Source organism: Podarcis vaucheri (genome assembly GCF_965113315.1).
Source record: "Podarcis vaucheri genome assembly, chromosome: 6".
Classification (NCBI taxonomy): Eukaryota; Metazoa; Chordata; class Lepidosauria; order Squamata; family Lacertidae; genus Podarcis; species Podarcis vaucheri.
This window is the reverse complement of record NC_138764.1, coordinates 62,979,095-63,004,644: the sequence shown is the minus strand read 5'-3', so window position 1 is coordinate 63,004,644 and position 25,550 is coordinate 62,979,095. Positions and strand designations below refer to the sequence as shown.

At 44.7% G+C, this 25,550-nt stretch overlaps 1 protein-coding gene across 1 annotated transcript in view; it reads right to left on the bottom strand.

Moving 5' to 3' along the window:
* Positions 1-3,592: 3,592 nt before the first annotated feature.
* The window catches only part of MDFI (MyoD family inhibitor), a 48,458-nt gene continuing 26,500 nt past the window's right edge, over positions 3,593-25,550 (bottom strand). The window contains exons 3-5 of the mRNA XM_082226890.1: positions 18,570-18,797; positions 6,926-7,198; positions 3,593-5,131 (exon numbers count right to left, since the gene is read on the bottom strand). Coding sequence (XP_082083016.1) covers positions 4,875-5,131; positions 6,926-7,198; positions 18,570-18,797 — 758 coding nt within the window. The 3' untranslated portion in view covers positions 3,593-4,874. The remainder of the gene's footprint in view (positions 5,132-6,925; positions 7,199-18,569; positions 18,798-25,550) is intronic.

Sequence of the window (25,550 nt, the reverse complement as noted above, 5' to 3'; positions counted from 1 at the left end):
ACAGACAGGATTGTCATTGGTGCATTTACTAACTAGCTGTCTGGGAACTGAAAATGACTAAGTGATAGGCTTCTGGCCAGGGTAATGTGAGGCACCCAAGGCCAAGAAAGAAAAGGAGCTGATATTGTAGCTTGTAACGGCCAGCCTTTCTCAACCTGTGGGTTCCCAGATGTTGTTCAACTACAACTCCCATCACCCCTAGCTAGCAAGGCCAGAGCTCAGGGATGATGGGAGTTGTGGTCCAACAACATCTGTGGACCCACAGGTTGAGAACCAGCAGTCCAGCATTGGCCTAATGTCCAGCACAGGTTTCTGCAATTGGGGTGGGATTGCTCATGGTACCCTAGTGGTTCAGGACACAGTAGTGCTGCTGCCATATGATCTCATGCTGCTGGTGTAGCCTAGGCCTGCCCAAAGGTCATCAAGAGTGGGGTCCTTGGGAAATGCCTACAATTTAGCGGACATTCCCCTCTCCCTGGATTCACAGGCATGTAGGGAGTTAGCAATAGTTTCCCAGCCTGTTGCAGCCCAGCTTGCAGTCAAGACTCCCTTAGCCCTGTTCAGGGAAGTTTTTAATGGTTGATCTTTTATTGTGCTTTTCATATTTTGTTGGGAGCTGCCCACAGTAGCTGGGTCAACCCAGTCAGAAGGGCAGCGGATAAATAATAAAATTATTATGATGATGATTAGTCTGCGATTTGCTGAGTGAGAACCTCATGCACTGTTCATGTTGCTGAAATCAGTGATCAGGTGGGGGGTGGGCAGAAACAGAGTAAAAGCAAGAGACTGACAAAGAAAGGAGGGAGCTGAGAGATGAATGTGCATTGGACTTTAACTACTGATTCAGGTCCCACAAAAGAGCTGGGAACAAAACAGGTTTATTAAACAGGTTCCCTCATAGGGGAAGCAAGTGGTAACCAGGAAAAGGACATTTTCAGCAGTGATGTCCCATCTATGAAGGACCTTCCCCAGGGAAGCTCTCCTACCGCATGCCTTGTTGTCTTTGGCAACCAAGAGACATTTATTTATTTCCCCAGGCCTTTAAAGTATGGTATATAAAGTACTTTTGAGAAGTGGGTCTCCTGCTGTTGCTGCCATTGTTTCATGCTGTATGATATGCTATTACCGCATGTTGTGTTTTATTTGTTTTAAACCATGCCATGCACTGCCCTGGAATCAATGATGGAGGGAGGCACAGGATTTTAAACTTAAGTAAACAGATGTGACCTGACATTCCTCTGCCCACTCCACCCACAGTTGTTGGGTGTATATTTAAAATGTCCAAAGCAGCCAAGGAGGATGGAGCCATTGTTCTTCCCACATCACCAGCTCAATTCTCCTACCTTGTTTGCGTGGGGAGAAAGTGAAATCCTGCTGCTGCTTTTTCCTGAAGGCAGGAGAGAAGGGAGATGCAGGCACCGGTAGCACAGTAAGAGAGCAGCTCCAGTGACAGCTTAACCTCTATTGCTGCTTTAGCAGGGATGGAGAACCTATTAATCCCTGGAAGGTTGTTGAACTACAACTCCCACCATCCTAGAGTCTGCAGGCCATGCTTGATGGGGCTGCTGGGGGTTGGGAGTCCTACAGTTGGAAGGTCCCAGGTTCCCCATTCCCATTTTAAAGCCGTAGACACGATCTTCAGGACCCCTAGCAATGCTTACCCAACATTCAGCAAAGGACCCAAGAGCTTCTGATTATCTTTCAAGTCATTTAAATCTGTGATCTGTGAGGCCTCTAAAACTTCTTGCAGGCATTTTTGTCTAGAAATTTAGGGATTGTTGTCTCAGCAAGCCCTTGAAAACCAGCTGCTTAATATTATATTTTGTGAATGTGTTCCCTTGCCCCCTTTGTGGTATTTAATATCGAATTATTTGCCGTGGTATTTTTAGGAAATAAGATGTCCACGAAAGCTAATTAGGAACATGTTAGCATGTGTGTAATTAATTAGCCAACATATTTCACATTTTGAAGAGCGTTTATGCTATTTATTCTTTCTTAACAAGATGGCCATCAATATGGAGGGAGGGTGGCCCGTGATAATTTGCAAGGACTTGGTGGTGAATAAATGCATCCCTCACATAAGCACAAGAGAAAATAGGGGGATTGGAAGGGCCTGGTCAGCAGACCTGGGTCAGCCAAGGGTTCTACCATGTCTCAGCCCAGATGTTCTAGTGGGGATAGATTCTTCTTTGAAGATGCCAAATATGTGCCTGTTTTACTCAAGAGTAGACCTACTGAAATTAAGGGACCTAACTTAGTCATACTCATTAATTTCAGATGATCTGCTCTGAGTAAAACTTCACTGAATACCACCCACAGGGGCTGCCCATTTAGTCCTAACTCAAAGCTCTTCCCAGACCCATTATATGTTAGATGATTGAAATATAAAATGTGAGGAACCTACAAAGGCAGAAGAAGCTCTCCACTTCCAAAGCTTATTCCCCAAAATGCAAAGGGCTGAGAACAGCCCAGCAATGTCAGGGACAGGGCTAAAATCATCATCGTCCATAATCATTTTTAATTGTTAAACTGTCCTTCAGCCCATAGGATCCCAGGGCGGTTTACATAAACGTCAGATAAAATACCACAGAGCAGAATTTGACCTCCTTATCCAAACATATTGCAATAATAAGGAATGACAGCAGCAGACAAAATAATAACTGTTGGGCTCCACATGTTTATCTCCCAAAAGCCCAAAGGAAAAGATAGTTTTCAGTTGACGTCAAAAAGCTGACTAGGGGGAGAGCTGTACCTCCACAGGGAGTTCCACAAACAAGGATGTCCTATCCAGTGTCACCACCGAAGCATGAGCCTGGCTGCTCCCCACCCCCACCCCTCCCAGCAGATCTCAAAGCATGGGGGTAAAGGTGCCATCATCCCACAGTGACTTAGTTACCTGTGTCACCACTTCACGAGAGCACCATGTTAAGGGGGCTTATACAGAGAGCATTCTATCATACAAAGCCTTCACCGACAGTCTGGAGCACAACCCAGAGAGTTTTGAACACTTCCATAAAAAATGGAGCAGTCTGGCTACTAGACCTTTTTTCCTGAATGCAGTATAATCAAACCCAAAACGACCTTGTTCTCCAAACAGCGTTCATCATTAAATGCTAAGGAATTGAGAGATGTGCAAAGGCTCCAAAAGTCAGAACCACTCATTCCAGCGTAACGCCCCTGCAATTCTTGAGCTCTTTCCAGTCGTTTTTGGGGGGGGGAGGGATATATCTAGTGAGTCCCATTTCAGATGCTCCGATCTGGGAATTTACTCCCTGCCTGTCTCTGTCTTAAAGAATGCCTTCCCAAAAAGGTCCTCCAAAAAGGTCCTCCAATTTAGGCTATTTGAAACAAAACATTTTGTGCTTAGATATGACAACCCAAATACAAGATGTGCATGGTCTTATTAATTAATCACCACTGGCATCGTTTTTTTAAACACACTATGGCAGCTAATGCTTCATGCACTTAATATGTGGTGTGTGCGATTTGTACTGGGGTAAAATGACCCCAGGAAAGGTGTCCGCTTATCAGTGTGTGGTAGTTTCACCCCCTAAAGCCAGTACACAACACTGAAGTATTCTCTGGCTCAAAGTGATTTTTTAACGTTTTATTTACAGTAACAAATAACAATGGAAAGACAAAATATAAACCCATCACTGAAAGGGATTTGAGGACTCCCACGGCAAGGATGTCTACATTTGGAGCGGCATCTGTTGTTCCCCTTTATGGTCCCAAAACAGGCTATCATTTTGGATGGCTCTCTTGGAAGGCTGTCATGTCAGTGTCCAGTATCAAATGGATTGCTGCCTTTGCATTAGGCCTAGTGTTTGCCTGCTGTGGGGAAAAAGCACAGAAATGAGGCTCCTGTTATCCCCTTCCACACCTACGAAGTACATCCTCATCCTCAGGAAAAAGCTCCTTTAAAAGTATTGCATTCAAACACCAGATATGTCATCGAGATCCTTGAATGTGTATGGAGATGACTGGATGGGACTGTCTAATCTCAGCACCGATATGTCCACTGCAAAAAGTTGACGAAAGGATTTGGGTAGGGGAGTTAGGGGTGAGATACGAGTCCTCTTAAAAGTTCACAGAACAGATCAGCTCCTGGCTGCTGACAGTTGTGGAGGGGCTGCTCACAAGTCACTTTCTCATGGGATTAGGGGCTGATCTGAGGCTTTGGCTTCCTTTCTTTCTGCCACTGGAAGAATTCTGCTACAGGGCCAGGGATCAGCCCAGAGCAGCTGCATGAAAACATTCCATCTTGGCACACTAGGCTAGCTGCCATCCTCTTGGGCGCCAGAGATGTTCAGTGGCCAGCCAGGAGAGAGCAAGGCTGCCAGCTAGTTGACATCAGTACACTTAAGGCACTTTTGCCAAACGAAAAGCACCAGAACTAAGGGGAGAAATACCCAGGAGTCGAACAGCAGCAGGACCCGACGGCCAGTAGGTGGCACAGCTTACTGGCACGCTAGACCCAGGCAGCACATCATGCCCATCTCTGGGCTCCGTGTGACTGCTCCAGATCCCAGCCAAGCAACATAGCTGGATGTGCAGCTAATCTTTGTCTGCTCTTGGCTCAGGCAGCAGGAACACTCCTCTCCCCCAGCTGCCATTGGGAGGAATCTGGTGGGAGGGGAGAGATAAAGCAAGCACGCCCACCACTTGTCCTTCAAGAATCCTGCACATCTTGTTCCCAAGCAGTTCTGCAGCCCAGAATTTGGGTCCCCTCCGCAGGGCTCATCTGCTGTTTCAAACTTAGCTTCTTTGGATTCAGATTATTGGATGGCGGGGGAGAACAGTGGAGAGACCTCATTGACAAGGTTTCCCGCACATTCAGTTTCTATTCAGGGCATGAGATCTGGCTGCATGTCTCAGGAGGAGAAGCACAGGCCACAGCACTCCATGCAGATCTCAAGGCAGTCAGCCGACTCACAGCATGCATCAATAATGCCGCAGTCCATGTCACATGGCAGGTCGCAATCGGCGCATTCCCCAGAGCCGCAGCAGCAGCAGCAGATGCAAGAATCCTCGGAGCTGCAGGAGCCACAAGTGGCACAGTCCAGCATGATGTTGCAGAGGGTCAGGAACTCGCAGAAGAGGCAGGAGAGGATGCAGTGGACACAGCAATCTGGAAGCAGAAAGAAAAGAGAATATCAAAAAGCAAGCAAAAGAGAGCCAAGTGTGGGGAGCTGAAACCAGGCATGGAGAGAAGTGATTGCACCAGAGCCAGAAGACAGGAAGAAACAGAAGATACCATTGTGCATAGCATTCTGCAAAGGCATTGCTCCAAAAATCTACCGATGCTAAGAAAAGCATAAATGTTGCATTTCAGTATATCAAGGCATCTGGGGCCAGTCTGGTGAAAGATGCTGCTGCAGACACTTGGATGAGAGTCAGTAATTATCTGGGATGCTATGGCTAAGGAGAAATCACCTAGGAATCTCTTCAGTGGTCATGCGATTGAGAGCCTGGCCAGCTTGGGAAAGTTAACATCAACACTGTGTACAGTGACATGAATTAAGGCCCGAACCTTCCTTTTGAACATACGTAACTATAAATCCTCTCTCTTCCAGAGAAGATCCCATCATAAGCCAGGTGCCCCACAACTGGTTGAAAGGGAGAACAGATACTGAGAGTTCATCTACTGGCTCGCTGGCATCAACAGTCCCTTGAGGTCTCTTGCCGAGAAACAGTGGCTGGCCTCTTGCAGCTGCAAAAATAATGACGTGGAACTGCAAGGTCTGATTTGGAGCATTCCCCCACCCCACACAGTCTCTCTTTTTTCTCCACCCACCCACCCAGCCAGGGTGCCAACCCCTAGTTTAGGAGCCTGATCTGGCCCTTGAAGTGGCCATGTTTACTTTGGGCCACACCCACTACTGGCATACAGCCTCCAGATGTTTGGCCAATGGTGAGTGCCCATAGGCAGAAATGGTTATAGCAATTAGCACCAACAACTGCAGGGCAAAATTGCTCTGTCAGTAATTCAGCACGCCACACAATGCCACAGTGCAGATAATACTCTCCAGTTCTCAAGCAAGGGCCACTCAGCAGCTTCATAGTAAAGGGATCCAGGGGACAACTCCCCATGAAACATTTCCCACTCCTGCATTGTGCTTTAGTGTGCAGTGGAAAGTATAGGAGACTGTACCACCACTAGCCCCCCAAAGGATGATATGTCCACCTCCCTTGTGAAGGCTGCATTTCTCTGCAATTGCCATACGACTTAGATGCAGAATCAGGATGAATCATACACAAGTCCCAAAAGGAAGAACCAACAGCTGCTATGGTAGCTAAAGTAACTAAATCCTGAAAGAGGGAAGGCATACAGGTTCAAAAGCTAATGCAAATGAACATGTGCATGTAATCAAATTGTTTCAGACACTGAACAAGAGTTGTGAGAATAGCAACTCTTAAATCCATCTCCATAATTTTGCTTTCTTCTCTATCTGGCCAATTTCTTCAGGCCTGTTGAACTGCCCCTGATCTTGTCCCGGCTTCCACTTGCTGCCTGCATCCTTCCACTGAATCTGCCCTCTGTTGCATGGAAGCTGACCATTCTCCAGTCCTGCCACTGAGACTCTGTGGACCCTGGCTGGCTTGCTGGCTGGCTGGAGTCCAGTCATGTCTGTCTAATGAATCATTGGCTTTGTAATTGCATGAACTGGAACTCGGGATAGAATATCTCCTATGGATAAGACATGCATCTTAATGCAGGCATTGACCCACTCCATGTGTCTGGAAACAAAACAGGTAGCGTATATACTAAAAAGTAGTAATCAGGAGCATCAGTGTTTCCACCTTCACATTCTCTACCATCCAGTCACTGGTGTGGTGGTGCTTTCTACTCTCCTCCCGATGAACGAAGGACCGAATAAACTCTAGCAATAGCTGAAGAATATTAAGGTATGGGGAGAGGTACCTTCCTGTGCCTCAGTAGGTATCTGAGATGATGCTGATTTGGAGCTGCCTTTGCTCTTTTTACTGATCTGGCTGTTGATGGAATGATGAGATTGTAGCTTCCGATGAGGCTTCTGGGAGCCTGACAGTGAGCTGCGTTCAGAGCACAAGGCACCATTCCCAGCTTCGCCGTTAGAAGCACTGAGGTCTGACACATGCCCAGCACCATTCTGCAGCAGGGGAATCAAAGTTGAGGTTGGAGGGGTCCGGACAGTTACTCGGCTTTGGGGCTGACCTGTTAGGGAAGAAGAGAAAGATTATTGAACATAATGCCTATGCAGTTCTGACAGAAATATATCTAGGATTCCACACTGCCCTCAGAAGCATTGAGAAATTGTGGACTCCGTTATGTTGGGGGGGGGAGGGAATACTTGGCTTTGCAACAGTTTGTCCCTTCACATTTTGCTTTTAGTTCCCCTCAACCCGCCTTTCTTTTCAAAATCTTAAAAATAATTTGCAAAATGATAAACCTAAAGTATTTCAGAACGTTTACAATACAGTGGTACCTCAGGTTACATACGCTTCAGGTTACATACGCTTCAGGTTACAGACTCCGCTAACCCAGAAATATTACCTCGGGTTAAGAACTTTGCTTCAGGATGAAGCAGCAGCGGGAGGCCCCATTAGCTAAAGTGGTGCTTCAGGTTAAGAACAGTTTCAGGTTAAGTACGGACCTCCGGAACGAATTAAGTGCTTATCCCAAGGTACCACTGTATCCCTCTTCCAAGCAAACAACATCACCTCCACAGCTCCCTGAACAAAATCCAAATTGAGTTTTGTGATTTCAGGCTGTAAGCTATTTCTTTTTCAGCTGAATAATCATTATGAAAGCTACACAATTAAAAGCTTTGTACCTACAGTTTGCAGAAAGTATTGTATTTGTCCAGAAGACTAGCTAGGTGGAGGGGGGGGCTGGTCCTAGAATAGACTTCGGTCCGAATTCAGTAATGGTCATACACAGCAGTGAACTATCCTCCTGAAATCTAATCTACAGGGCCAGTGCTGTGCAGTTTTGGTACAAGTTTGAAAGAGAATGAGATTGCTGGAATCAGTTCTGCACCAGGAATACAGATCCTTTTGTGATGTTTGCTCACAGGTCCTCTACACTGTTGATTAGAAGTTTCCTTTTTATAGTTTTTGCCCATTTTATTGCTTTGAATTCTCACTTAGTTGGCTCTTAGAGGCTATAAGTACTGGATGTAGGAAAAAAATCAAACAGCCAAATATAGTAAAGGCTAAACTGAGAGCAGGGTAAGTTAAACAGTTTTAAATGTATGCAGTAAATTTGTCCGAAGGAATGTGCAACAATGATGTGGCAAGAAAGATGAATAACTAATAAAGTAATGGAGGATAGCAACTGGTCATTTTAGGAGAGTTCAATAAATAATAAACAATATATTGAAGACATTTCTGTATGGGAGATAGTTTAGCAATCCGTGCACAGATTATCAGGTCTGATGATCATGCAAGCATCTTTCACTGCATGTAGAATCACTAAATGTGATGATGTAAGCATGGATGGGGACCTGTAGCTCAGCACCAGCCAGCCCAGCAAATAGGAGTTGATGTGGGTTGTAGTCCATCATCTGGAGGGCCACAGGTTCCCCACCCCTGATGTACATGCAGTTTGCATGCTATTTCCTACAGTGTAAAAACACACACTCCCTGGCCTGGTTTTTGAGATCCAAAGTATGCTGATCTCTGGAAGAAGGTACCTTCTGCAAGATATCTGCTTCTGCTGTGGAGTTTCTCTCATTCATGGGTTAAAAAAAATGTTACGGAATGAATTCTTTCTTGTTGGAGTTTTGTTTTTGTTTTTTGCCAGTCACCTTGGTTATTCTTTAGGACAGGAAAGTGGATTATAAATATTTTAATAATACCAAAACCCCAAGTGACTTCCATTCTAAAATGTCCGAGGCCTTTTGGGAATGCTGTTGACTTTGAACCTTTTGTTTTCTGTACTGACCATTCCTTGTGGTTAAAAGATGTCTTTGTGCGCCTTGGCATTGCTTTTTAATAAGTGTGTGTAGAAATGTGGGGGGAGAGAGATTATAGGAGCTCTTACCTGTGTATTACACAAATCCATACAAAATGTGAAATAAAGTAAACCGAATATTTTCCTCAGGGAATAGTAGTTTTAACTGATTATTCCTCCCCCCTCCCACACCGTTTTTACTTCAATGAGTTCTGAAAAACAAACAAAAATTATACTAGCTATCAAGTGGAAATGTGGTTAACATCACATACTGTACATTCTTAAACATTCACATATCCACAGTAACCAAGAGGCAAAATAAGCTGCGACTTCCGAAATACAGGCTATTATTGTACTGAATGGTAACACATGTGAAAATTGAATGTATGCAATGGCAAGTCAAGAGTTAGCTGTGTGTCTCTTCCCTAGAAAATAAATGTTTAGTCCCTATGGCTCATTCAAGTCTCCAAATGACAATGGGGATTTAAAGGGGGGGAACGGTCCCCCTGGCTATTTATGTGGAATTGTACTTATTTTATTTAATTATTATACCACCCTTCAGCTGGACCATAAAGAAGGCTGATCGCCGAAGAATTGATGCTTTGAATTATGGTGCTGGAGGAGACCCTTGAGAGTCCCATGGACTGCAAGAAGAACAAACCTATTCATTCTTAAGGAAATCAGCCCTGAGTGCTCACTGGAAGGACAGATCCTGAAGCTGAGGCTCCAATACTTTGGCCACCTCATGAGAAGAGAAGACTCCCTGGAAAAGACCCTGATGTTGGGAAAGATGGAGGGCACAAGGAGAAGGGGACGACAGAGGACGAGATGGTTGGACAGTGTTCTCGAAGCTACCAGCATGAGTTTGACCAAACTGCGGGAGGCAGTGGAAGACAGAAGTGCCTGGCGTGCTCTGGTCCATGGGGTCACAAAGAGTCGGACATGACTAAACGACTAAACAACAACAACAACAACCACCACCCTTCATGTGAAGATCACAGGGTGGTTCACAAAAATACATAAAAATGCAAAACGAGAACACAAAATATGTAATAAAACAGAAACAAACCAGTAACACCATCTCCCACAAACACAAGCACAGGATCACAGCAGAAAACACAAGGGAAACCATGCTGGACAACAGAGACATTCTAGACTCCTAAAATCAATTTTTGCTCTTCCTTGGTGGTGGGGAGGAGAGCAGAACTTCTTTGGGATCTTCAGCCTACATTTGGAGCCTTGGGACATGGACCTTTCCCTTTTATGAAGCTGCAGTCTCCTCTCTGGGCAGAGCCAGCCAAACCTCTGCTATGAATGGCATGCGTCTGCTGGCCTGGGATCCCCCACCCCCCTCCGAGCCTCAACCACAAACTGTTCAAGAATGAAGAACAATTGTGATTACAGACCATTGTCCAGTTGTGTCAAAGTAGCTCCGTTGACTTTAGGAGAGGTTACACAGTATGCATGGCGGCAGCAGTAAGACAGGGGGAGGCCTGTGTACAATAAAGACCTCCCACTGCTCTGCCATGTATGCAGCACTGGAAGGTTTCAAGGCATGTACACCAGCCCAGTGGGAAGCAGTACTTGCTCAGATCTAAGTGGCGGCGCTCTACTAATTTTTGGAGGCATCACTTAACAATGTTGTGGCATTCTTACTTGAAATGTAAATGTACAGAAAATCAGTTTAAAGAGAAATTGGGAAGTGACACAAAGATGTGAGTAACTTGCCCAAAGCCACCATTAAATAGGAAAAAATAAAATTATGAAATTTCCAAAATCCACCTCTCCCAATTCTCTCCAACTGTACACATTTTTTTTAAAAAAAGGAGTGAAGGAAGTCAGGTCTCCTCCTTAATTCTAGCACTACCAAAGCGACAGTCATGAATGTAAAGTGTGTAAACTACTAAGTGCAAGAGACTGCAAACTGCAGTTTGGCAGTGGCCAAGTCATGGAAATAATCATTTGAATGGCTTTAGCCAAGAAATATATTTGGGGATATGCACGCACCATTGGAACCTGCAACCTCTTGCGTACGCTTCTGATTTTCAGTTTATAAACCAGCTATCCAGATCAGGATAGGGTTAAGGAAAATGACGTGATTGGCCCCCAAACAAATAACTCGCCACACATTCACCTCATCCCTCTCCCTCCAAGCTAGGGCTTGTTTTTTCTCTCTGCTAGACTTTACATTTCTCTCTCCTCTCTGATCTGTAAACACGGGGTGATTCAGCAGAAAGGCTTGAGAGCAGAAATTATCTTGAGCCAATCCAGGGAACAGACGCTGCATTCTCTTTGGGGTGTCAGCTGGACAGGACTCCTGAATTTCTGGGATGAAAAGGGCCAAGACTGAGTCATACTGAAAGCATCATGCACAACCTTCCAGCACAAGATGTTTCTTGTCTCCTGATAGTGGGGGAGCAGAGCAATGCACAGTAGGTGGCAAAAAGGCAATCTTGGTTTCTCTAGCATGGGTAGCCTACCAGAGGGTGTTAAGTTGACACAGGATTCTATTTTGACACACATGGACTGAAGGAGAAAAGAGGTGGAATTGTAGGCACCAAGAAACACAGCTGCCATTTCCTGGATCTGAGCTTGGCTCTGCCAATAGAGTCATCTGCCAGATACAGTAGGATGCCAATATTAGTTTGATGGTGGTAAGAGGGCATCTCTGGATCAGAAGCCAACATTTTAGAATGGCAAAGCACCAGAATGGCCACCTAGTTATCTTCAATTATTATTTGTTCCACTGCTCAGGAAGCTTGTGAAGTCACTCACATTAAGAGACAAATGACAGACATTATATAGGAAAGTTGACTCATTAAAGGCTTGTAGGGAAATATTACAAATATTACAGAGACCTGCGTAAAACAAAGTGTTTCTTCTTCCCATACATACCACACCTGTACATGAGGCTAAGCAAGAAAGGATTCTTCAGTGAACCAGAGCTATTGGTAGTTAATAAAGGTATCATAAAATGAGCATGGATATACTAGTTATCTTATCTTGTGGTTTTGCATAGAACTGGAATGGTAGGGCCAGGCTCGTAGGAAGGGTTATGTTTCTGCTGGAGAGTTCATGCTCAGGAGAGGGAAACTGCTGGCCAATGAGTGCAATCATGATTATGAATAATCACTCTCTATTTTTTATTTACTTATGAAACGTCTATACCACTTTTCAATCAATATTCCCAAAGGACATTGGATGGACAGGTGGCAGTTACTGTCACTGTTTATAGTTGCCAAGATCATTTTCAGTGCCAAGCATAGTCACTGACAACCGTACCTGGAGGGAGGGAGGGAGGATCATTATAGGATTAGGGATGGCAAAGAGACAAGAGCTCTTAATCAGGTGTGCTGAAGAGGGCAGGTTGGGAGGGAAGAGCACCCACCCACACACTATCTCTGCCCCCATCCCCATCACATCATGCATGTTCCAGGGTGATGGCCTGCAAAGGGAAAGCTTCCTATACTTGTGGAAGCTCCCACATGAATCAGAACCTTGAAAAATCATGAATAGAGAAGACTCCCCAGAGCAGAAATTCAGCCCAAAGGAATGGAGAGCTGAAGGGACAGGTCATCATAACCATAATGTGAGGGACAGGGTCATTGAGCAAAGCCTGCTCTGTTAGGATATTTCCGTTCCACCTTAAAAGGGAGCAGGCTTTGGGGAGTCACAGAGTCTGCGCATGTCCTGTTCACAGGATGTTTATGTTCTGATTTTCCTTTCGTTTTTGTCAGACGGCCAGAGATGCTGACACAGAACGGTCACGTTTTCTTTTGTTCTGTTAAACGCTAAATAAAGTCTGTAAATTATGCTCTTCTGCGGTGCAAGCTTTTGACTGTGCTTTCTGCTGAAAGAGGGTGCACCAAGCCCTGGAATGTGGCTAGGAATTTCTAACTGTTGGATCTGCGTGACTACGGGAGGCCGATGGAATCTCCGAACTCCGGCTTGGGGGCCATGATGGACGTTATCTCCCTGGCAGTTTCCCAACATGCTCTCCCTACCTGCTCTTGTGGTGTGCAGGAAAATGGCTGGATGGGGCTTAAGAAGAGGACTTGAACCTTGCTGTCCTCTGCCCAAACCCAATGTCCCACTCCCGACACCACACTTGTCTCATTCATATTGTGACATGGTCCTACCAGCAGAAGTTCCCTTTGCATACACATAGCCCTTGCCAGCACAAAGCCTTTTCAAATTCAACCGTCTGTTAAATAAAGGTTTTGACTTATCCATGACCTGGGTATGCAAGGATCAGCATTTTGAAAACACATTGTGCTGAGGTTTTCATTCTGACAGAATGCCAGTTGTAAGGTTTCTCCCCTACCTTTTGACCTCAGAAACCGCACATTAGCATGCTAATGGCAGCAGGACAATCAGTGACTGCACAAGTCTCTTGCTCAATGCTAATGGTTGCAGTATCCAAGCACACCTATAGCTCCTTATCTGCAACGTGAGGGGAGCAAAAGCTTTATCGTTAGTTAAAACTTTTCTAAGAGGGAGAGGCTCCTTGCTATATGCACATCTGCCTCGTTTTCAGTTTCAGCTTAAGGCTAAGAATGAATTTCACCAGCTGAGTTCAAATAGAGCCCATGAGAATATGGGTTCACACACTGACATGACCTTAACTGCAGTGGCATGAGTGAACCATTATAATCATCATTATTTCGGGGATGAAATTATAGAGTGGTGAATCCCCTAATCAGATAATTACAGGTGGGAATTCCACTGATGATAAGAATTTCATTCCCAGCCATTTATTATAGTTTTTCCCCCCTGGCTTTTCAACACAGTCTCCTTTCTCAAACCAGGCCAACACCCAATACACCATTAGCAACCTGGACCGTTTCAAAAGCTTTCTCTGTTCCAGGGGTGAATAAAGGGCAAGTAGCCTGAAGACCCATTTGATACAATCCACAGGGAGCTTCCCTTATGCAAGCTCACCAAAGTGAACAGGGGCTGCACACATATTCTATTCATAATCCTTTGGTCCTGTTTTCTGAAGGAAAAAAATATGGGGGGGAGGGATTAAGCCAAGCTTATTTATTTATTTAAAGCCAGGGTGACCGACATCTGATCTGACCCCCCTCCAAGCAGATTTTTCTGCTCTGCCAAAAAAGCAACCACACACCCAACCCCATTGATTTTGGCAGTAATGATGACTCAATTTCTATATTTAAAATATCTCTAAGCAGTGTACAGAAAACTGAAGCAACAACAGACAAGTTAAACAAAAATATTATAGCACGCAATTACATATAAAAATGTTACATTGATGCAAGGTTACTAATATATATATAAATATCGGTATCAATTCATTTCCCCCCCACAGCCTCTGGGTTCTCACTCAGGGTCTGAACAAACTCTCAGCTGACCCACAAAAGTCTCACAATGAGAAGAGATCCTGGAAACAGCAGACATCACCCTAGTCTCACACTCCAGATTTGCTCTTTATGGTCAGGCTCAAGGTGGATGTTACTTCCTCAGGCTACCCACAGCTGGGTCCCATTCAGCTGGACTTTTCACACCCAGTTCCAGGTGCAGCAGGTTTGTTGAGTTTCCCATGGGGTCCAAAGGATGGGGAAATGGACCCCTCCACTCGCATTTCTTTCTTCACCCTCTGCGCTTTTCTCCTCCTCCAGCTGCGGTGGCAGCAAAAAAATAATCAAGTGGACACAGCACTGAGGTGGGCTGAGAGGTTCAAGCTAGGGCTGCAAAATTGCCCCTCTTATCATTTGAGGGATAGGGAAGAGGAAATAATTTGCACAGATCAGCAGAGGAGGGGGCCTGTGTGTGAAAAGGTGCTGACTGGCCACATCTACTTTTGGCCACATCCACAACTGGCACACAGCCCCAAGTATAGTGAAAATGGAGCCTTGCATCACTAGAAACATGTTTGCTCTTTCAATTTGGAGTAGACTCGGTTTTGTTTTTCAGGACCATCGCTTTTGAGATGTAGTTCAACAATAGAACAGACGGTCCCAGGTCAAATCTACAACGGCTTCTTCATGTAGGGCTGGGAGAAACTCCTGACTGAAAGCCACTGCCAGTCAATGTACTGTATACAGTACTGAACTAGGCAGACCAAATGTCTGACACACTGCAAAGCAGCTTCCTAGGTTCCTAAGGGAATGTTTGTACAGTAATGAAACAAATGCAACATCTTGGCTTCTCCCTACCCAATACCAACTAAAGAGTGATGATCCCACCTGCTATGTAAGCACAGCAAAAAGTTCCGACTCAAGTTCCAGAACTAACAGAAGTGTTGTAATCTGGTGGATGCATTAACGCCATGAGTATTCCTTTGATCTGGTCACTCTAGTCATACAGTGGTACCTCGGGTTACATACGCTTCAGGTTACAGACTCCGGCAACCCAGAAATAGTACCTCGGGTTAAGTACTTTGCTTCAGGATGAGAACAGAAATCGTGCTCCAGCGGCGCAGCAGCAGCAGAAGGCCCCATTAGCTAAAGTGGTGCTTCAGGTTAAGAACAGTTTTAGGTTAAGAATCAAATACTTAACCCAAGGTACCACTGTACTGTTGTAAGGTAGCTAGGACTTGTTCTAGATCAGGGATGGGGAACTGGGTCTTTATCTCTCCCCCCCCCTCCAGGGACCAAGTCTGACAAACAGTTGATGTCGCAGTGACATCCAGTGATGCATATTTTTGTATAGTGCTGTGCATGGAAGCCCTGATGATCAGCTGATCACTGGAGCTTTAGAAGCACTGTACTTTTCAGGCATCAATGACCAGCTGATCAGCTGTGCTTGCAAAGTACTGTACACCCAAGCTTTGCAGATCAGCTGTTCCATGGTGCCTGCAAACTCCCTTCAGCCCAGCCTCACCTTTACCTGCCCCAAACTTGATGACATTCATGATAGCTTGGCCAAAATGGCATTACAGAGCAAACAGGGAGGCCTGGCAGGTCTAATTAGGTCTGCAAGTCACAAGTTCCCCATTATTGCTCTAGATAAACCTATTTTGTCTAGATGATTTTATTCTCAGTAACCCCCACTCTGCTAGCTCGGAAGAATGCAAAATGGGATCCCAAATGGTGTTAAGTTGGAGTGGCTTAAATGGAAGCAGAAGACCAACACTGGCATTGCCAGTTAAAGATGAGAGGTCTACTTCGGATGACCTTGCTATGACGATACTGTGACAAATGATTCACAAACAATTCCACTTGAATAGGAGATGCACATTAGGTCAGATCATGGCGGAGCAAAAACCTTGCTCTCAGTAATGTTCTTTGTGGTGGAGGGGAAAAGCACAATTTATAGCATGCTTGCAAAATCAAAAGCTTCTCCTAAGGAGAAAGATCTCTCCTTCAAGGAATTTTCGTTTGAGGAAGACACCTCAGGGAGTGGTTTGAGGGCCAGTGGCGATGTGTGTGTGTAAAAACCTACAGCAGAGGCGCAACATCTGGGAGCGTAGCTGCTGGAAGCTCCCTCTCTGCAGAGGGTGCAGCATGACTGCAGAGTGACTCATGAATGCAGAATGTCAACAGGCAAGCAGCCCAGCACCAGATGCTCGCAGGCAAGCATGTGGCTTCAGAATTGCACGGTTTCATTACGACAGTGTTTCTAGTACCCTTTCCCCAGTAACCTTTTGTTCTATATATATGCCTGCGCAACAAATGATTTGCAGAACTCACCCAAAGTATTTTCCTAAATGAGGGAAAGCCTTTGAGGGATGAAAGGGCATTTTAGTGCCCAGAAGGGATCAGTCTTTTTAAGGTAGGGCAATCTCCCCTTCCTTGTTTTCCTGTTGTCTACTTATGGAAGGTCCCATTGGGAGCAGAAAAGCGAGGCGATGGGTGCTAGCCTCTGCCACTATGGTCGTAATAGCACCCTCTCAAAGCTTCCAGGGGGGAAATGGGTTATCAGGCTACCATGACATGTGTTAACCTGTAATGTGCAGTCTAGCCCTCAAAGTAGCTTCTGGTGCTACTTTATCTCGACGCAGATCTGTGTCCCAAGACCCATGGCATCACCACTTTGGAATGATGCTTCTAGATGACCTGTTTCTTGAGCATTTAATCTGAATGCCTACCTATACCTGATTTAGCTGGAGGGCTTCCCTACCTAAAAATCAATAGATGGCAGTAATAGAGATAGGTTAGGCCAAAATAGCTTTGTGCAGCATTATATCAAGTAACTTTCACACAAGTCAGTGTGTGCTTGCACTGACTGCTGAAGAAGGGAGCTGTGCATTGTGGGCGAGCACCTGCACTTCCTGGTTCAACAGCCTCCATGCAAAGAAGTTATTCTCTTGATGGCGACAACCTCACATGTAATCACCTAGTTCTACAGGGTGGACGTCACATCCCTGAGAATGGTATAAATCAAAGTTTAATCTCTCAATAGAAGGAGATTGTGCATGTCCACCCCAAATTTCTGTGGATTACTCTGTACTGGCTGTTCTTCAGATTTCTAAACGACAGCTGTTGTATCCTGGTCACACTTCAATTTTTTTCTATGCAGCCACGAGTGAGTGCAAGAAAGGGAGTGGGGGAATCAGAAAGTGGGCAATAATTAGTTTTTGTATTTCCAGTTAAGGAATCATGTATCTATTGGAATTAGAAACAGACATTTAAGAACATTGCATGAAGATCCAGAAATAAGTCCCTACCACTAGAGGAACAAAGGATTTATTATTTAAAATATTACCATCTTATAATCAGGAAAGATTTGGAAGCAGGAGAGTTTTATGGGCTACATACGTGCCTCAGTCATTGACTAATATTTGAAAGACATTTTCTTAGCAGGGAGCAAAGTCAAAGTTGTTTAACAGTGGAACGGTCTCCATTGGGAGGTTGTGGACTCTCCAATCTTGTTGGTTTTAAAGGAGAGGTTGGATGGCCAACTGTCATGGATGCTTTAGCTGAGATTTCTGCATCACGAGGGTTGGACTAGATGACCATTGGGTCCCTTCCAACTTTACGATTCTATGATTCTACAAATACAAAACTGGTGTATTCATCTCTAGACAACTTGAAGATCTATGAAAATGGGAGGAAATATAATGTTACCTTTGCTTATTTCTTGCACACTTGCGGACTCACGCCCAGCTGTGCAACAGTTCTGGATGGAAATGGTGAAGGAAATCAACAGGATGATAAACTATAAACATACCTTTAACCTTTTAAAAAATTTCACTTCAAAATGAATTTGTATTAACAGTACAGTATCTTTACTAACAGCATAAAAAAGATTATTCCTAGATACTGCTAAAAACAGTAAAGGCCCATCATTTAAAGAGTAATTGACCAGGGTTTTGCAAACAGCTCCGTTGTATATAGGGAGTAAAAAATGTCATCCGAATAGGTAGTAGACAGAGAACCAATATGTAAAGAGTTGGTGACCTTTTATTTACTGAAAGCAAAGCAATCTTGTTTATAATAGCATATGTAATTTATTTTTGACAGTTTCGTTACTTGCACCAGATTCTTCTTTATTTAAGATAATCTGATTTTGTCTTTCTAAAAAAGAATGCTACCCCAAATTCATTGCCCTATCAAAAGTAAGTGAACTTTGGGGGAGGGATTTTGGTAACTTTTAAAGGTGGGGCTGACAAATGTTTCATGAAACAGGAGACCTTACTATCAGTTAGAGACAGGGGTAATAGACATACGTGTTATAGCTTCTCTCGCTACTCCAGAGTCGTCCTCAGATTTCCTCTTGGAAGGCGCTGTTCCATTCACCAGGGACCTGCAAGATGCTGAGTGTTCTTGTGATGGGTTTTCTTCCTTCACATCTGTGGTCTGATTATGAGAATGAGGAGCTGAGGTTGGCAAGTTTGGAGTAGTTGGTGCTACCGGTGAATTCGGCATGGAGGAAGGGCACGTGTTTGTATCTTGGCCTGAAAGACATGAGGTAGTTCCAGCATAAGTGTTGCTTTATGCTGATGACAGCAGGCTCACCTGATGCCTGAAGTCCTGAAAAGGAGGTATCCTCACAACAGCTCCCACCTGATTAGAGAGGATGGATAGCTCACTAAAGTTCTCTCTCTCTCTCTCTCTCTCTCACACACACACACTCCACTTATCTGTTCAGACCTACAAATCTCAGTTTACTAAGCAGAGATACCTACAAGGTACTGTTGTGCTGAAACCTGTCCTCCAAAGTTTTCTTACCCTGCAAAAGAGGGTTATTTTTCTGACTAATTTGCAGGATGCTTTAGCATTGCAACATGGCCACAGAACAAAACACTAGAGCAGTTTTTCAGTGCAGCACTTATGTGCGCCCTGTGGCACCCCTTTATTGCAATACATCCAATGTTACTTATGTTTATTAACCATGGTTTCCTCTCACCCCCAAGGTCTGAACCCTGGGATGCCATGTCATTTCTTTTCAGACAGACCTGTAACTATCATACTTCTTTTCTAGTGGACATAACTGAGCCTGGAATCAAAAAGGAATCCCCATTCCCTCAAAACCATTCCACTTCCTTGCCTGTCCCACTTTGATTACTTATTATATCCAAAGTGGGAAACTGATTACCAGGTTAGGAACAAACTAGGATCTTCAAACTCTGGTTCAAGATCCTGACTTGCTCCAGTCCTACTAACCAAGATTTCCCCATTCAGACATAGGAAGAGCTGGCTGGGATGAGGTCAACAGCCCTTCTAGCCCAGCATCCTATTTTTGCACTAGAGAAGCAGATGGCTTTGGGAAGCCCACAAACAGGACATGAGCACCTGTGATTCCAAGAACCTAGTATCTTCAGGTCTAATGGAAAACTAGAGTTAATTAACCCCAGAAGTGCTGGGTTGCAGCATGCAGAAAAGAAGAAAGGAGTGGTATGAGGTTGGAGCGTGCAGGTGCAAGGCTCGTGCATATATCTACTTAATAAGCCAATATATCTATGTTTAAGCCAGGCCACAGAGCTGTGATGCATTAAAAGTATAAGTAAAATGTATTCCATTACCATATTTTTAGTACCCTGGTGGGAAGGACAAAAGGGCGACTCAAATGCGTATTAAGCACTGTGCAACGAAGAGAATAGTTTAACTGTACAAATGCATTTGTAACAGGGACTGTGAAAGAAGAAATAAGGGGCGATACTTTTCCTGCATTGTTAAGTCGGGAAAGGGGAACTTGTGGCCCTCCAGATGTTGTCATACTCCACACCCACACCAGCATGGCCAATGGTCAGGGATAATGGGACTTGTGGTTCAGCAACATCTGAAAGGCCACAGGTTCCCCAGCTGTGAATTACGAAATGTGGGGAGTCTGACCTTATGAGAGCTTCTTGGCCATATATGGTCTGTTGACCAATTGCCCTCTTAAGCTAATTTGCAATAAACCCTTCTGTCGGCCTGAGTTTGGCCTCAAACGGAAGAAAGAGCTCTGATGTCAGAATCTCCTTGCCATTAATGCCAAAGCACGGTCACTTACGCTAAACCAGTTGTGCTCAATACTGATCTCTCATTTATTCCATCAGGAAAGAGCCACAAATGTTCTGTGGATGAGAGACACTGGGGTGTTTACACCAGGATGCCACTGGTGTTCAGAATTAAATTTATCTCATGCACAAACCCCAATTATCGATGCCACTTTCCTGTTGGCACACGGTGCCTTTTGGCGCAACAGATGCAGCTGTGGGCTCTCTGTGTTGGGGAAAGCTGCTCCTGCTGGATTTCTTGCCCAACACACACCTGTTGAAGGCACAGGAACCTTGCCAGAAAGAAGGTGGAAGCCCTGTTTCTGAGATCTTGACTAGTGGACAGATGGAAGGCCAAAAGGCAATACTTAAAAAGCAAGCAACATCTAGGAGTTGTTGATTTTGGCCAGGCCCATGAAATTTGCTTATTGCGCACTCAGGGGAAGCACATTCCGCTTCACTACTTGAGGCAAAGTGGGAACAAGCCGCTGTCCCTGCTGCCCCCTTGCCCCCTTGCTACCTCCTCACAGCCAGCACCATGCCTCTCTTACCTGTGTAGTGCAACAGTGTCCACAAAGTGCCAGCAGCGGCACTTACTTCTGGTGAGATCTTGCAATATCTTGCTGAAGTCTTGTGAGATCTCATGTGCTCTGTGTATACTGCAGGTCACCTCTAATGGTATTTATCTTGTTTGTATGCATGAGAACATGGGTTTTCCCCATAGATACTAACTGCAGCTTCAGCATTCCTATACACAGCGGCTTGTATTTTTTGCCAAACTTAACCTGCTTCACAGGGCATAGAGTATGCTCAGGCCCCCAGCTGGCCACGCATCACCTCTTGGGAGGGGGAGTAGGCCCCCTAGGACCTTCCTCTTTCCCCCTCCCTGCTGTTTTGCTGCTCTGCCTACCCCCTATCCTCCTTCCATGAGAGAAAGTATGGGGTTGGGGCAACAGAAGTATATAGGTGAATAAATCACAGCCCATAGAATAGGTAAATAGGCCACAGATTGTGGGTGAAGTGGAGGGTCCAATTAGGACTTTGTCAGTTTTGGTTCCTCTCCATTTCTTGTTTTTCAGGTCTTAAGCTCCATTTTCCACATCAGTTTCCAAGTTTCCTCATCTGTCTGTCTGTCTGTCTATTCCTCATGAAAATTCATCAGCAATTTAGTGCATTTTTCTCTGAATATGCATTTCTGTACGTAATTTTGCCCAATATACACTTTTTTGCAAAGCAATTTCCTCTAACATACAATGCATATGTGTTATTTTCACTAATAGATATGCATCTTTATGCACACTTTAGTAGATGCATTTTTGTATGCTTTAATTGAGCTGAGAGATTGCTTAGCAAAATTCTGCGAAGTGCGAGCTTTGAAGGATGGCTATGTTTCAGTATTGCTGAATTAGCTAGGTTTGCCTTTAATTGAGAACTGAACCAAATTTCTCCCCCACTCCTAGATCCAATCCACACACAGTGCGATGAGCCCAATAAAACCATGTTGGCGCTCCTGTGTGTAGCCAGTTGTATAGCACAGTAGCAAAGTATGCAAAAGGAAACCTGCCTTATCTCAGCAAACCACTTGCTACAATGGAGGAATTTTATCAGGTGAAAAGGGGCCTGTTCTAAGGGAATGGAATAATCACACACAAATGACCAGAGCATAGATTCACTGAAATCACACCGGGACTCAGAGTGCTGGTGGTGGGGATTGGACCTGCAAATCCTTCCTCTCCCTCTTTTTAGCATCCCTCTCCCCTTCCCGGTTCAACCACAGACCTGTTCACTCCCCCCGCCCTCAGAGCCCCTTCCTGCTCCCTCCTGGCACTCAGAATAGCAACAATTTACACACAAGACAAGCAGCTGGAGTGCAACAGCTTCGGAGGGGTGGAACCACACTTTATATAAAGTAAATTACACCTTAGGCGCAGCGAGAGAGGCCAAACACCCATAATTACACTGACGGTAACAACAAGACCTACTCTCAGCCAGGCAGGGGGCTGAGGGCAGGAAGCAAGAGGCCCTTGGACCCTTATTATACTCAATATAACAAGAGGTCCTACATGCAGGCAGACAGGGAGGAAAGGAGGCAGACTGCACATGCACATAATTATAGTGACTGCATCACGGAGCCCTGCGTGAAAGAGAAAGGGCTGGATCCTCAGGCCATTACAGTTAACAGGCTACTTTCTATAGGCATCGGAAGGCTTCACATCAACCAAAAGGCTTGCCAGAGTTGGGGTTAGTGTCACAGCAGCAAGATGTGCTAAACACACAAGCTTGGATCCTAAGTTTAAGGAAGTGTGTAGCTTAGCTGCTGAAGACTATGGCACTCAAAACATGGTCTCCACAGAACACGTGCTCATAGGTTGTTTAAGCATATGGGAACTTTAATTGATTGTAAAGGATGAGGCATCTCGCTCGTGTTCAGAGGCCTTTTTTCAAATTATTGCTTCGTGTTTTCTATTCCAGAAGCACATATTGGCATAAATGCAACCTTTCACGTTGCTGCTTTCTGTGGTATGTACCTAGAGTAAAACAGCCACTTGAACAGTCATCAACACAGCAAGTTCTGCAGCTGGTTTCTTATGTGATTATTAGGGATGAGTCATAGCTCACTTGCAGATGTTGCAGTCGTAATGACAGGTTATTAATTGCATCATTTTCACACTGGATCAGCGTAGATGACATCACCAAACCACTGTGTTTGGCCACACACACTCTTGTTCCCTCCTGTCCTCAAACACTTCTGATTCCTCACTATGGTTCTTGTTTCACACAAACTACAGGTTGCCTGGACCTGGAAAATGAGGGTTAACTGCTGGGAACCTTTAGAGAGTAGGGCTACTTCTGCTCTTTTTTGGCACTGAGGAGCAGGGGGAGCAAATTATTTTATTTTATTTTAGGCAGGAAGGATACGCTGGAGTTTGGGTGACTGAGGTGTTTCGGAAATGTTATTGCGATTATCTGAACTGGAAACCACCAACTTCACAACTCTGATTTGGAGGCAACTTGTAATTAGTAGTAACCACGGTTTGCCTGATGATAACCAAAAGGTTGCCATTGTGAATATATTCACCGAATGAACCTTCATACAATGAGAGTTAGAACTTACTAAGTAAGTCATTAAAAAGTGAGGGGGAGTCGCTTTAATGTGGTAAATTCCCCTTCTCATCACAAGAAATAACATGGGTAGGCAAACTAAGGCCCTGGGGGGCTGGATCTGGCCCAATCGCCCTCTAAATCCAGCCCATGGATGGTCTGGGAATCAGCGTGTTTTTACATGAGTAGAATGTGTCCTTTTATTTAAAATGCATCTCTGGTTATTTGTGGGCCTAGGAATTCATTCATTCCCCCCCCCAAAAAAAAAATAGTCTGGCCCTCCACAAGGTCTGAGGGACAGTGGACTGGCCCCCTGCTGAAAAAGTTTTCTGACCCCTGAAAAAGAAGATTCAAGCAACATATTCACCACACAAAATTTGATGCAGTTAAGATCACTGCTTGAATGTCTTTCAAAAACCCCAAAGTAACAGCTCTTAATCTCCAGAAAAAAAGCCTAAAGAAAAAGAGAAATGTCAAGGAGCCTAAAACCCTTGCAGCTAAGGAAAAGACCATGCAGGCTCATACTTTCCATGGAATATATAAGCATTAAAAGTGCATTGCACTTTTCCTGACCTGGTTCAGCTGTGCTCATTGAGCCCCACTCCAGGGAACTTTAGGTGGATGGTTTCTCCACAGTCTGCCTGTCAGATTAGCCCATATGAGAAGAAGGGGCTCTCTGAAAGCCCTCTCAGAGACACACACAGCCTTGTGTCCAAAAACAGGAAGACAAATATTGGTTTGGCGTACCAGTTTTTTTTCCTCCTCGGTATTGGAATTATTTTAAGACAAGCTCTCTTTCTGGAGACGCTTTTATCAGCAAAGCGTCTCCTAGATTAAAGCTACAATTTCAAACAAATGTAGAAAGGTCCAAAACATTATCCAAAACAGTTTTATTATTCTAAGAGTACATTTTATATATATATATATATATATATATATATATATATATATATATATATACGCAGGTTTTGGTGTCTTCGGGTGTCTTCCCGTGTAAGAGTCGGGGTGTCTGTGCGACGTTTCGACGAGGTCTCACTCGTCATCTTCAGGCTGGTGCTTTCGGCTTCTTGTTACTGGAACAGAGCAGAATCTGGTGTTTGAGTTCCTATAAATACTGTTGAGGGGTGTGGTGTATAGCCTCCAACGTTCTGGGCAGAGAGGAAGTTCCTAGATTAGTGTGCCTTTTCTTCTTTTGTTCCTTAATTACTTGAGGGATATCTTGAGTGATTTCATGAGTGATATTCTGAATACCACTGGGTGGGTCATTAAGTGTAGATTAGTTGCTAAAGCTTTCGTGTCTTGACCTCTTGAGCTTGTGAAGAGTTTTTCTGAGAAGATGGCTGTGCTGCATTTAGTTGTGCTCTGGCTTGGCTTCGTGTATAGGGGCGAGCTGTGGTTTTGTGCCTTGTGCCAGCCAGATCTGTGTAGGGATTGCAGGGGGGTGCAGCATCCGGAGGTGCCACTATAGTTTGGCTACTGGATGGAGTCTGTAATATGTCTGTGGAGAGGGTCTGGGTTTGGGTCTGGTGTGGTTGATTGGTGACGGCGTTCTGTGTGCCTCTGGTTCTGGTGTCGGTTTTTGTGGGGAGGGCTAATTTCCAGATGTCTGGCAGGCGGGACGTGTCGTCACGCTTGTTCATGTTGTGAGGGTGTTTCTCTATCTCGATGGCTTCCATGATTATTCTCTTGTGGTGATGTTCCATGTTAAAGAGCAATTTGGAATCTGCAAAATTAATTTCGTGTCCTGTTTCTTTCATGTGTTGGAAAAGAGAGGAAGTTTTTTCTTCTTTTTTGACGGCATTCTTGTGTTCTGCCGTATCGCAGAACACAAGAATGCCGTCAAAAAAGAAGAAAAAACTTCCTCTCTTTTCCAACACATGAAAGAAACAGGATACGAAATTAATTTTGCAGATTCCAAATTGCTCTTTAACATGGAACATCACCACAAGAGAATAATCATGGAAGCCATCGAGATAGAGAAACACCCTCACAACATGAACAAGCGTGACGACACGTCCCGCCTGCCAGACATCTGGAAATTAGCCCTCCCCACAAAAACCGACACCAGAACCAGAGGCACACAGAACGCCGTCACCAATCAACCACACCAGACCCAAACCCAGACCC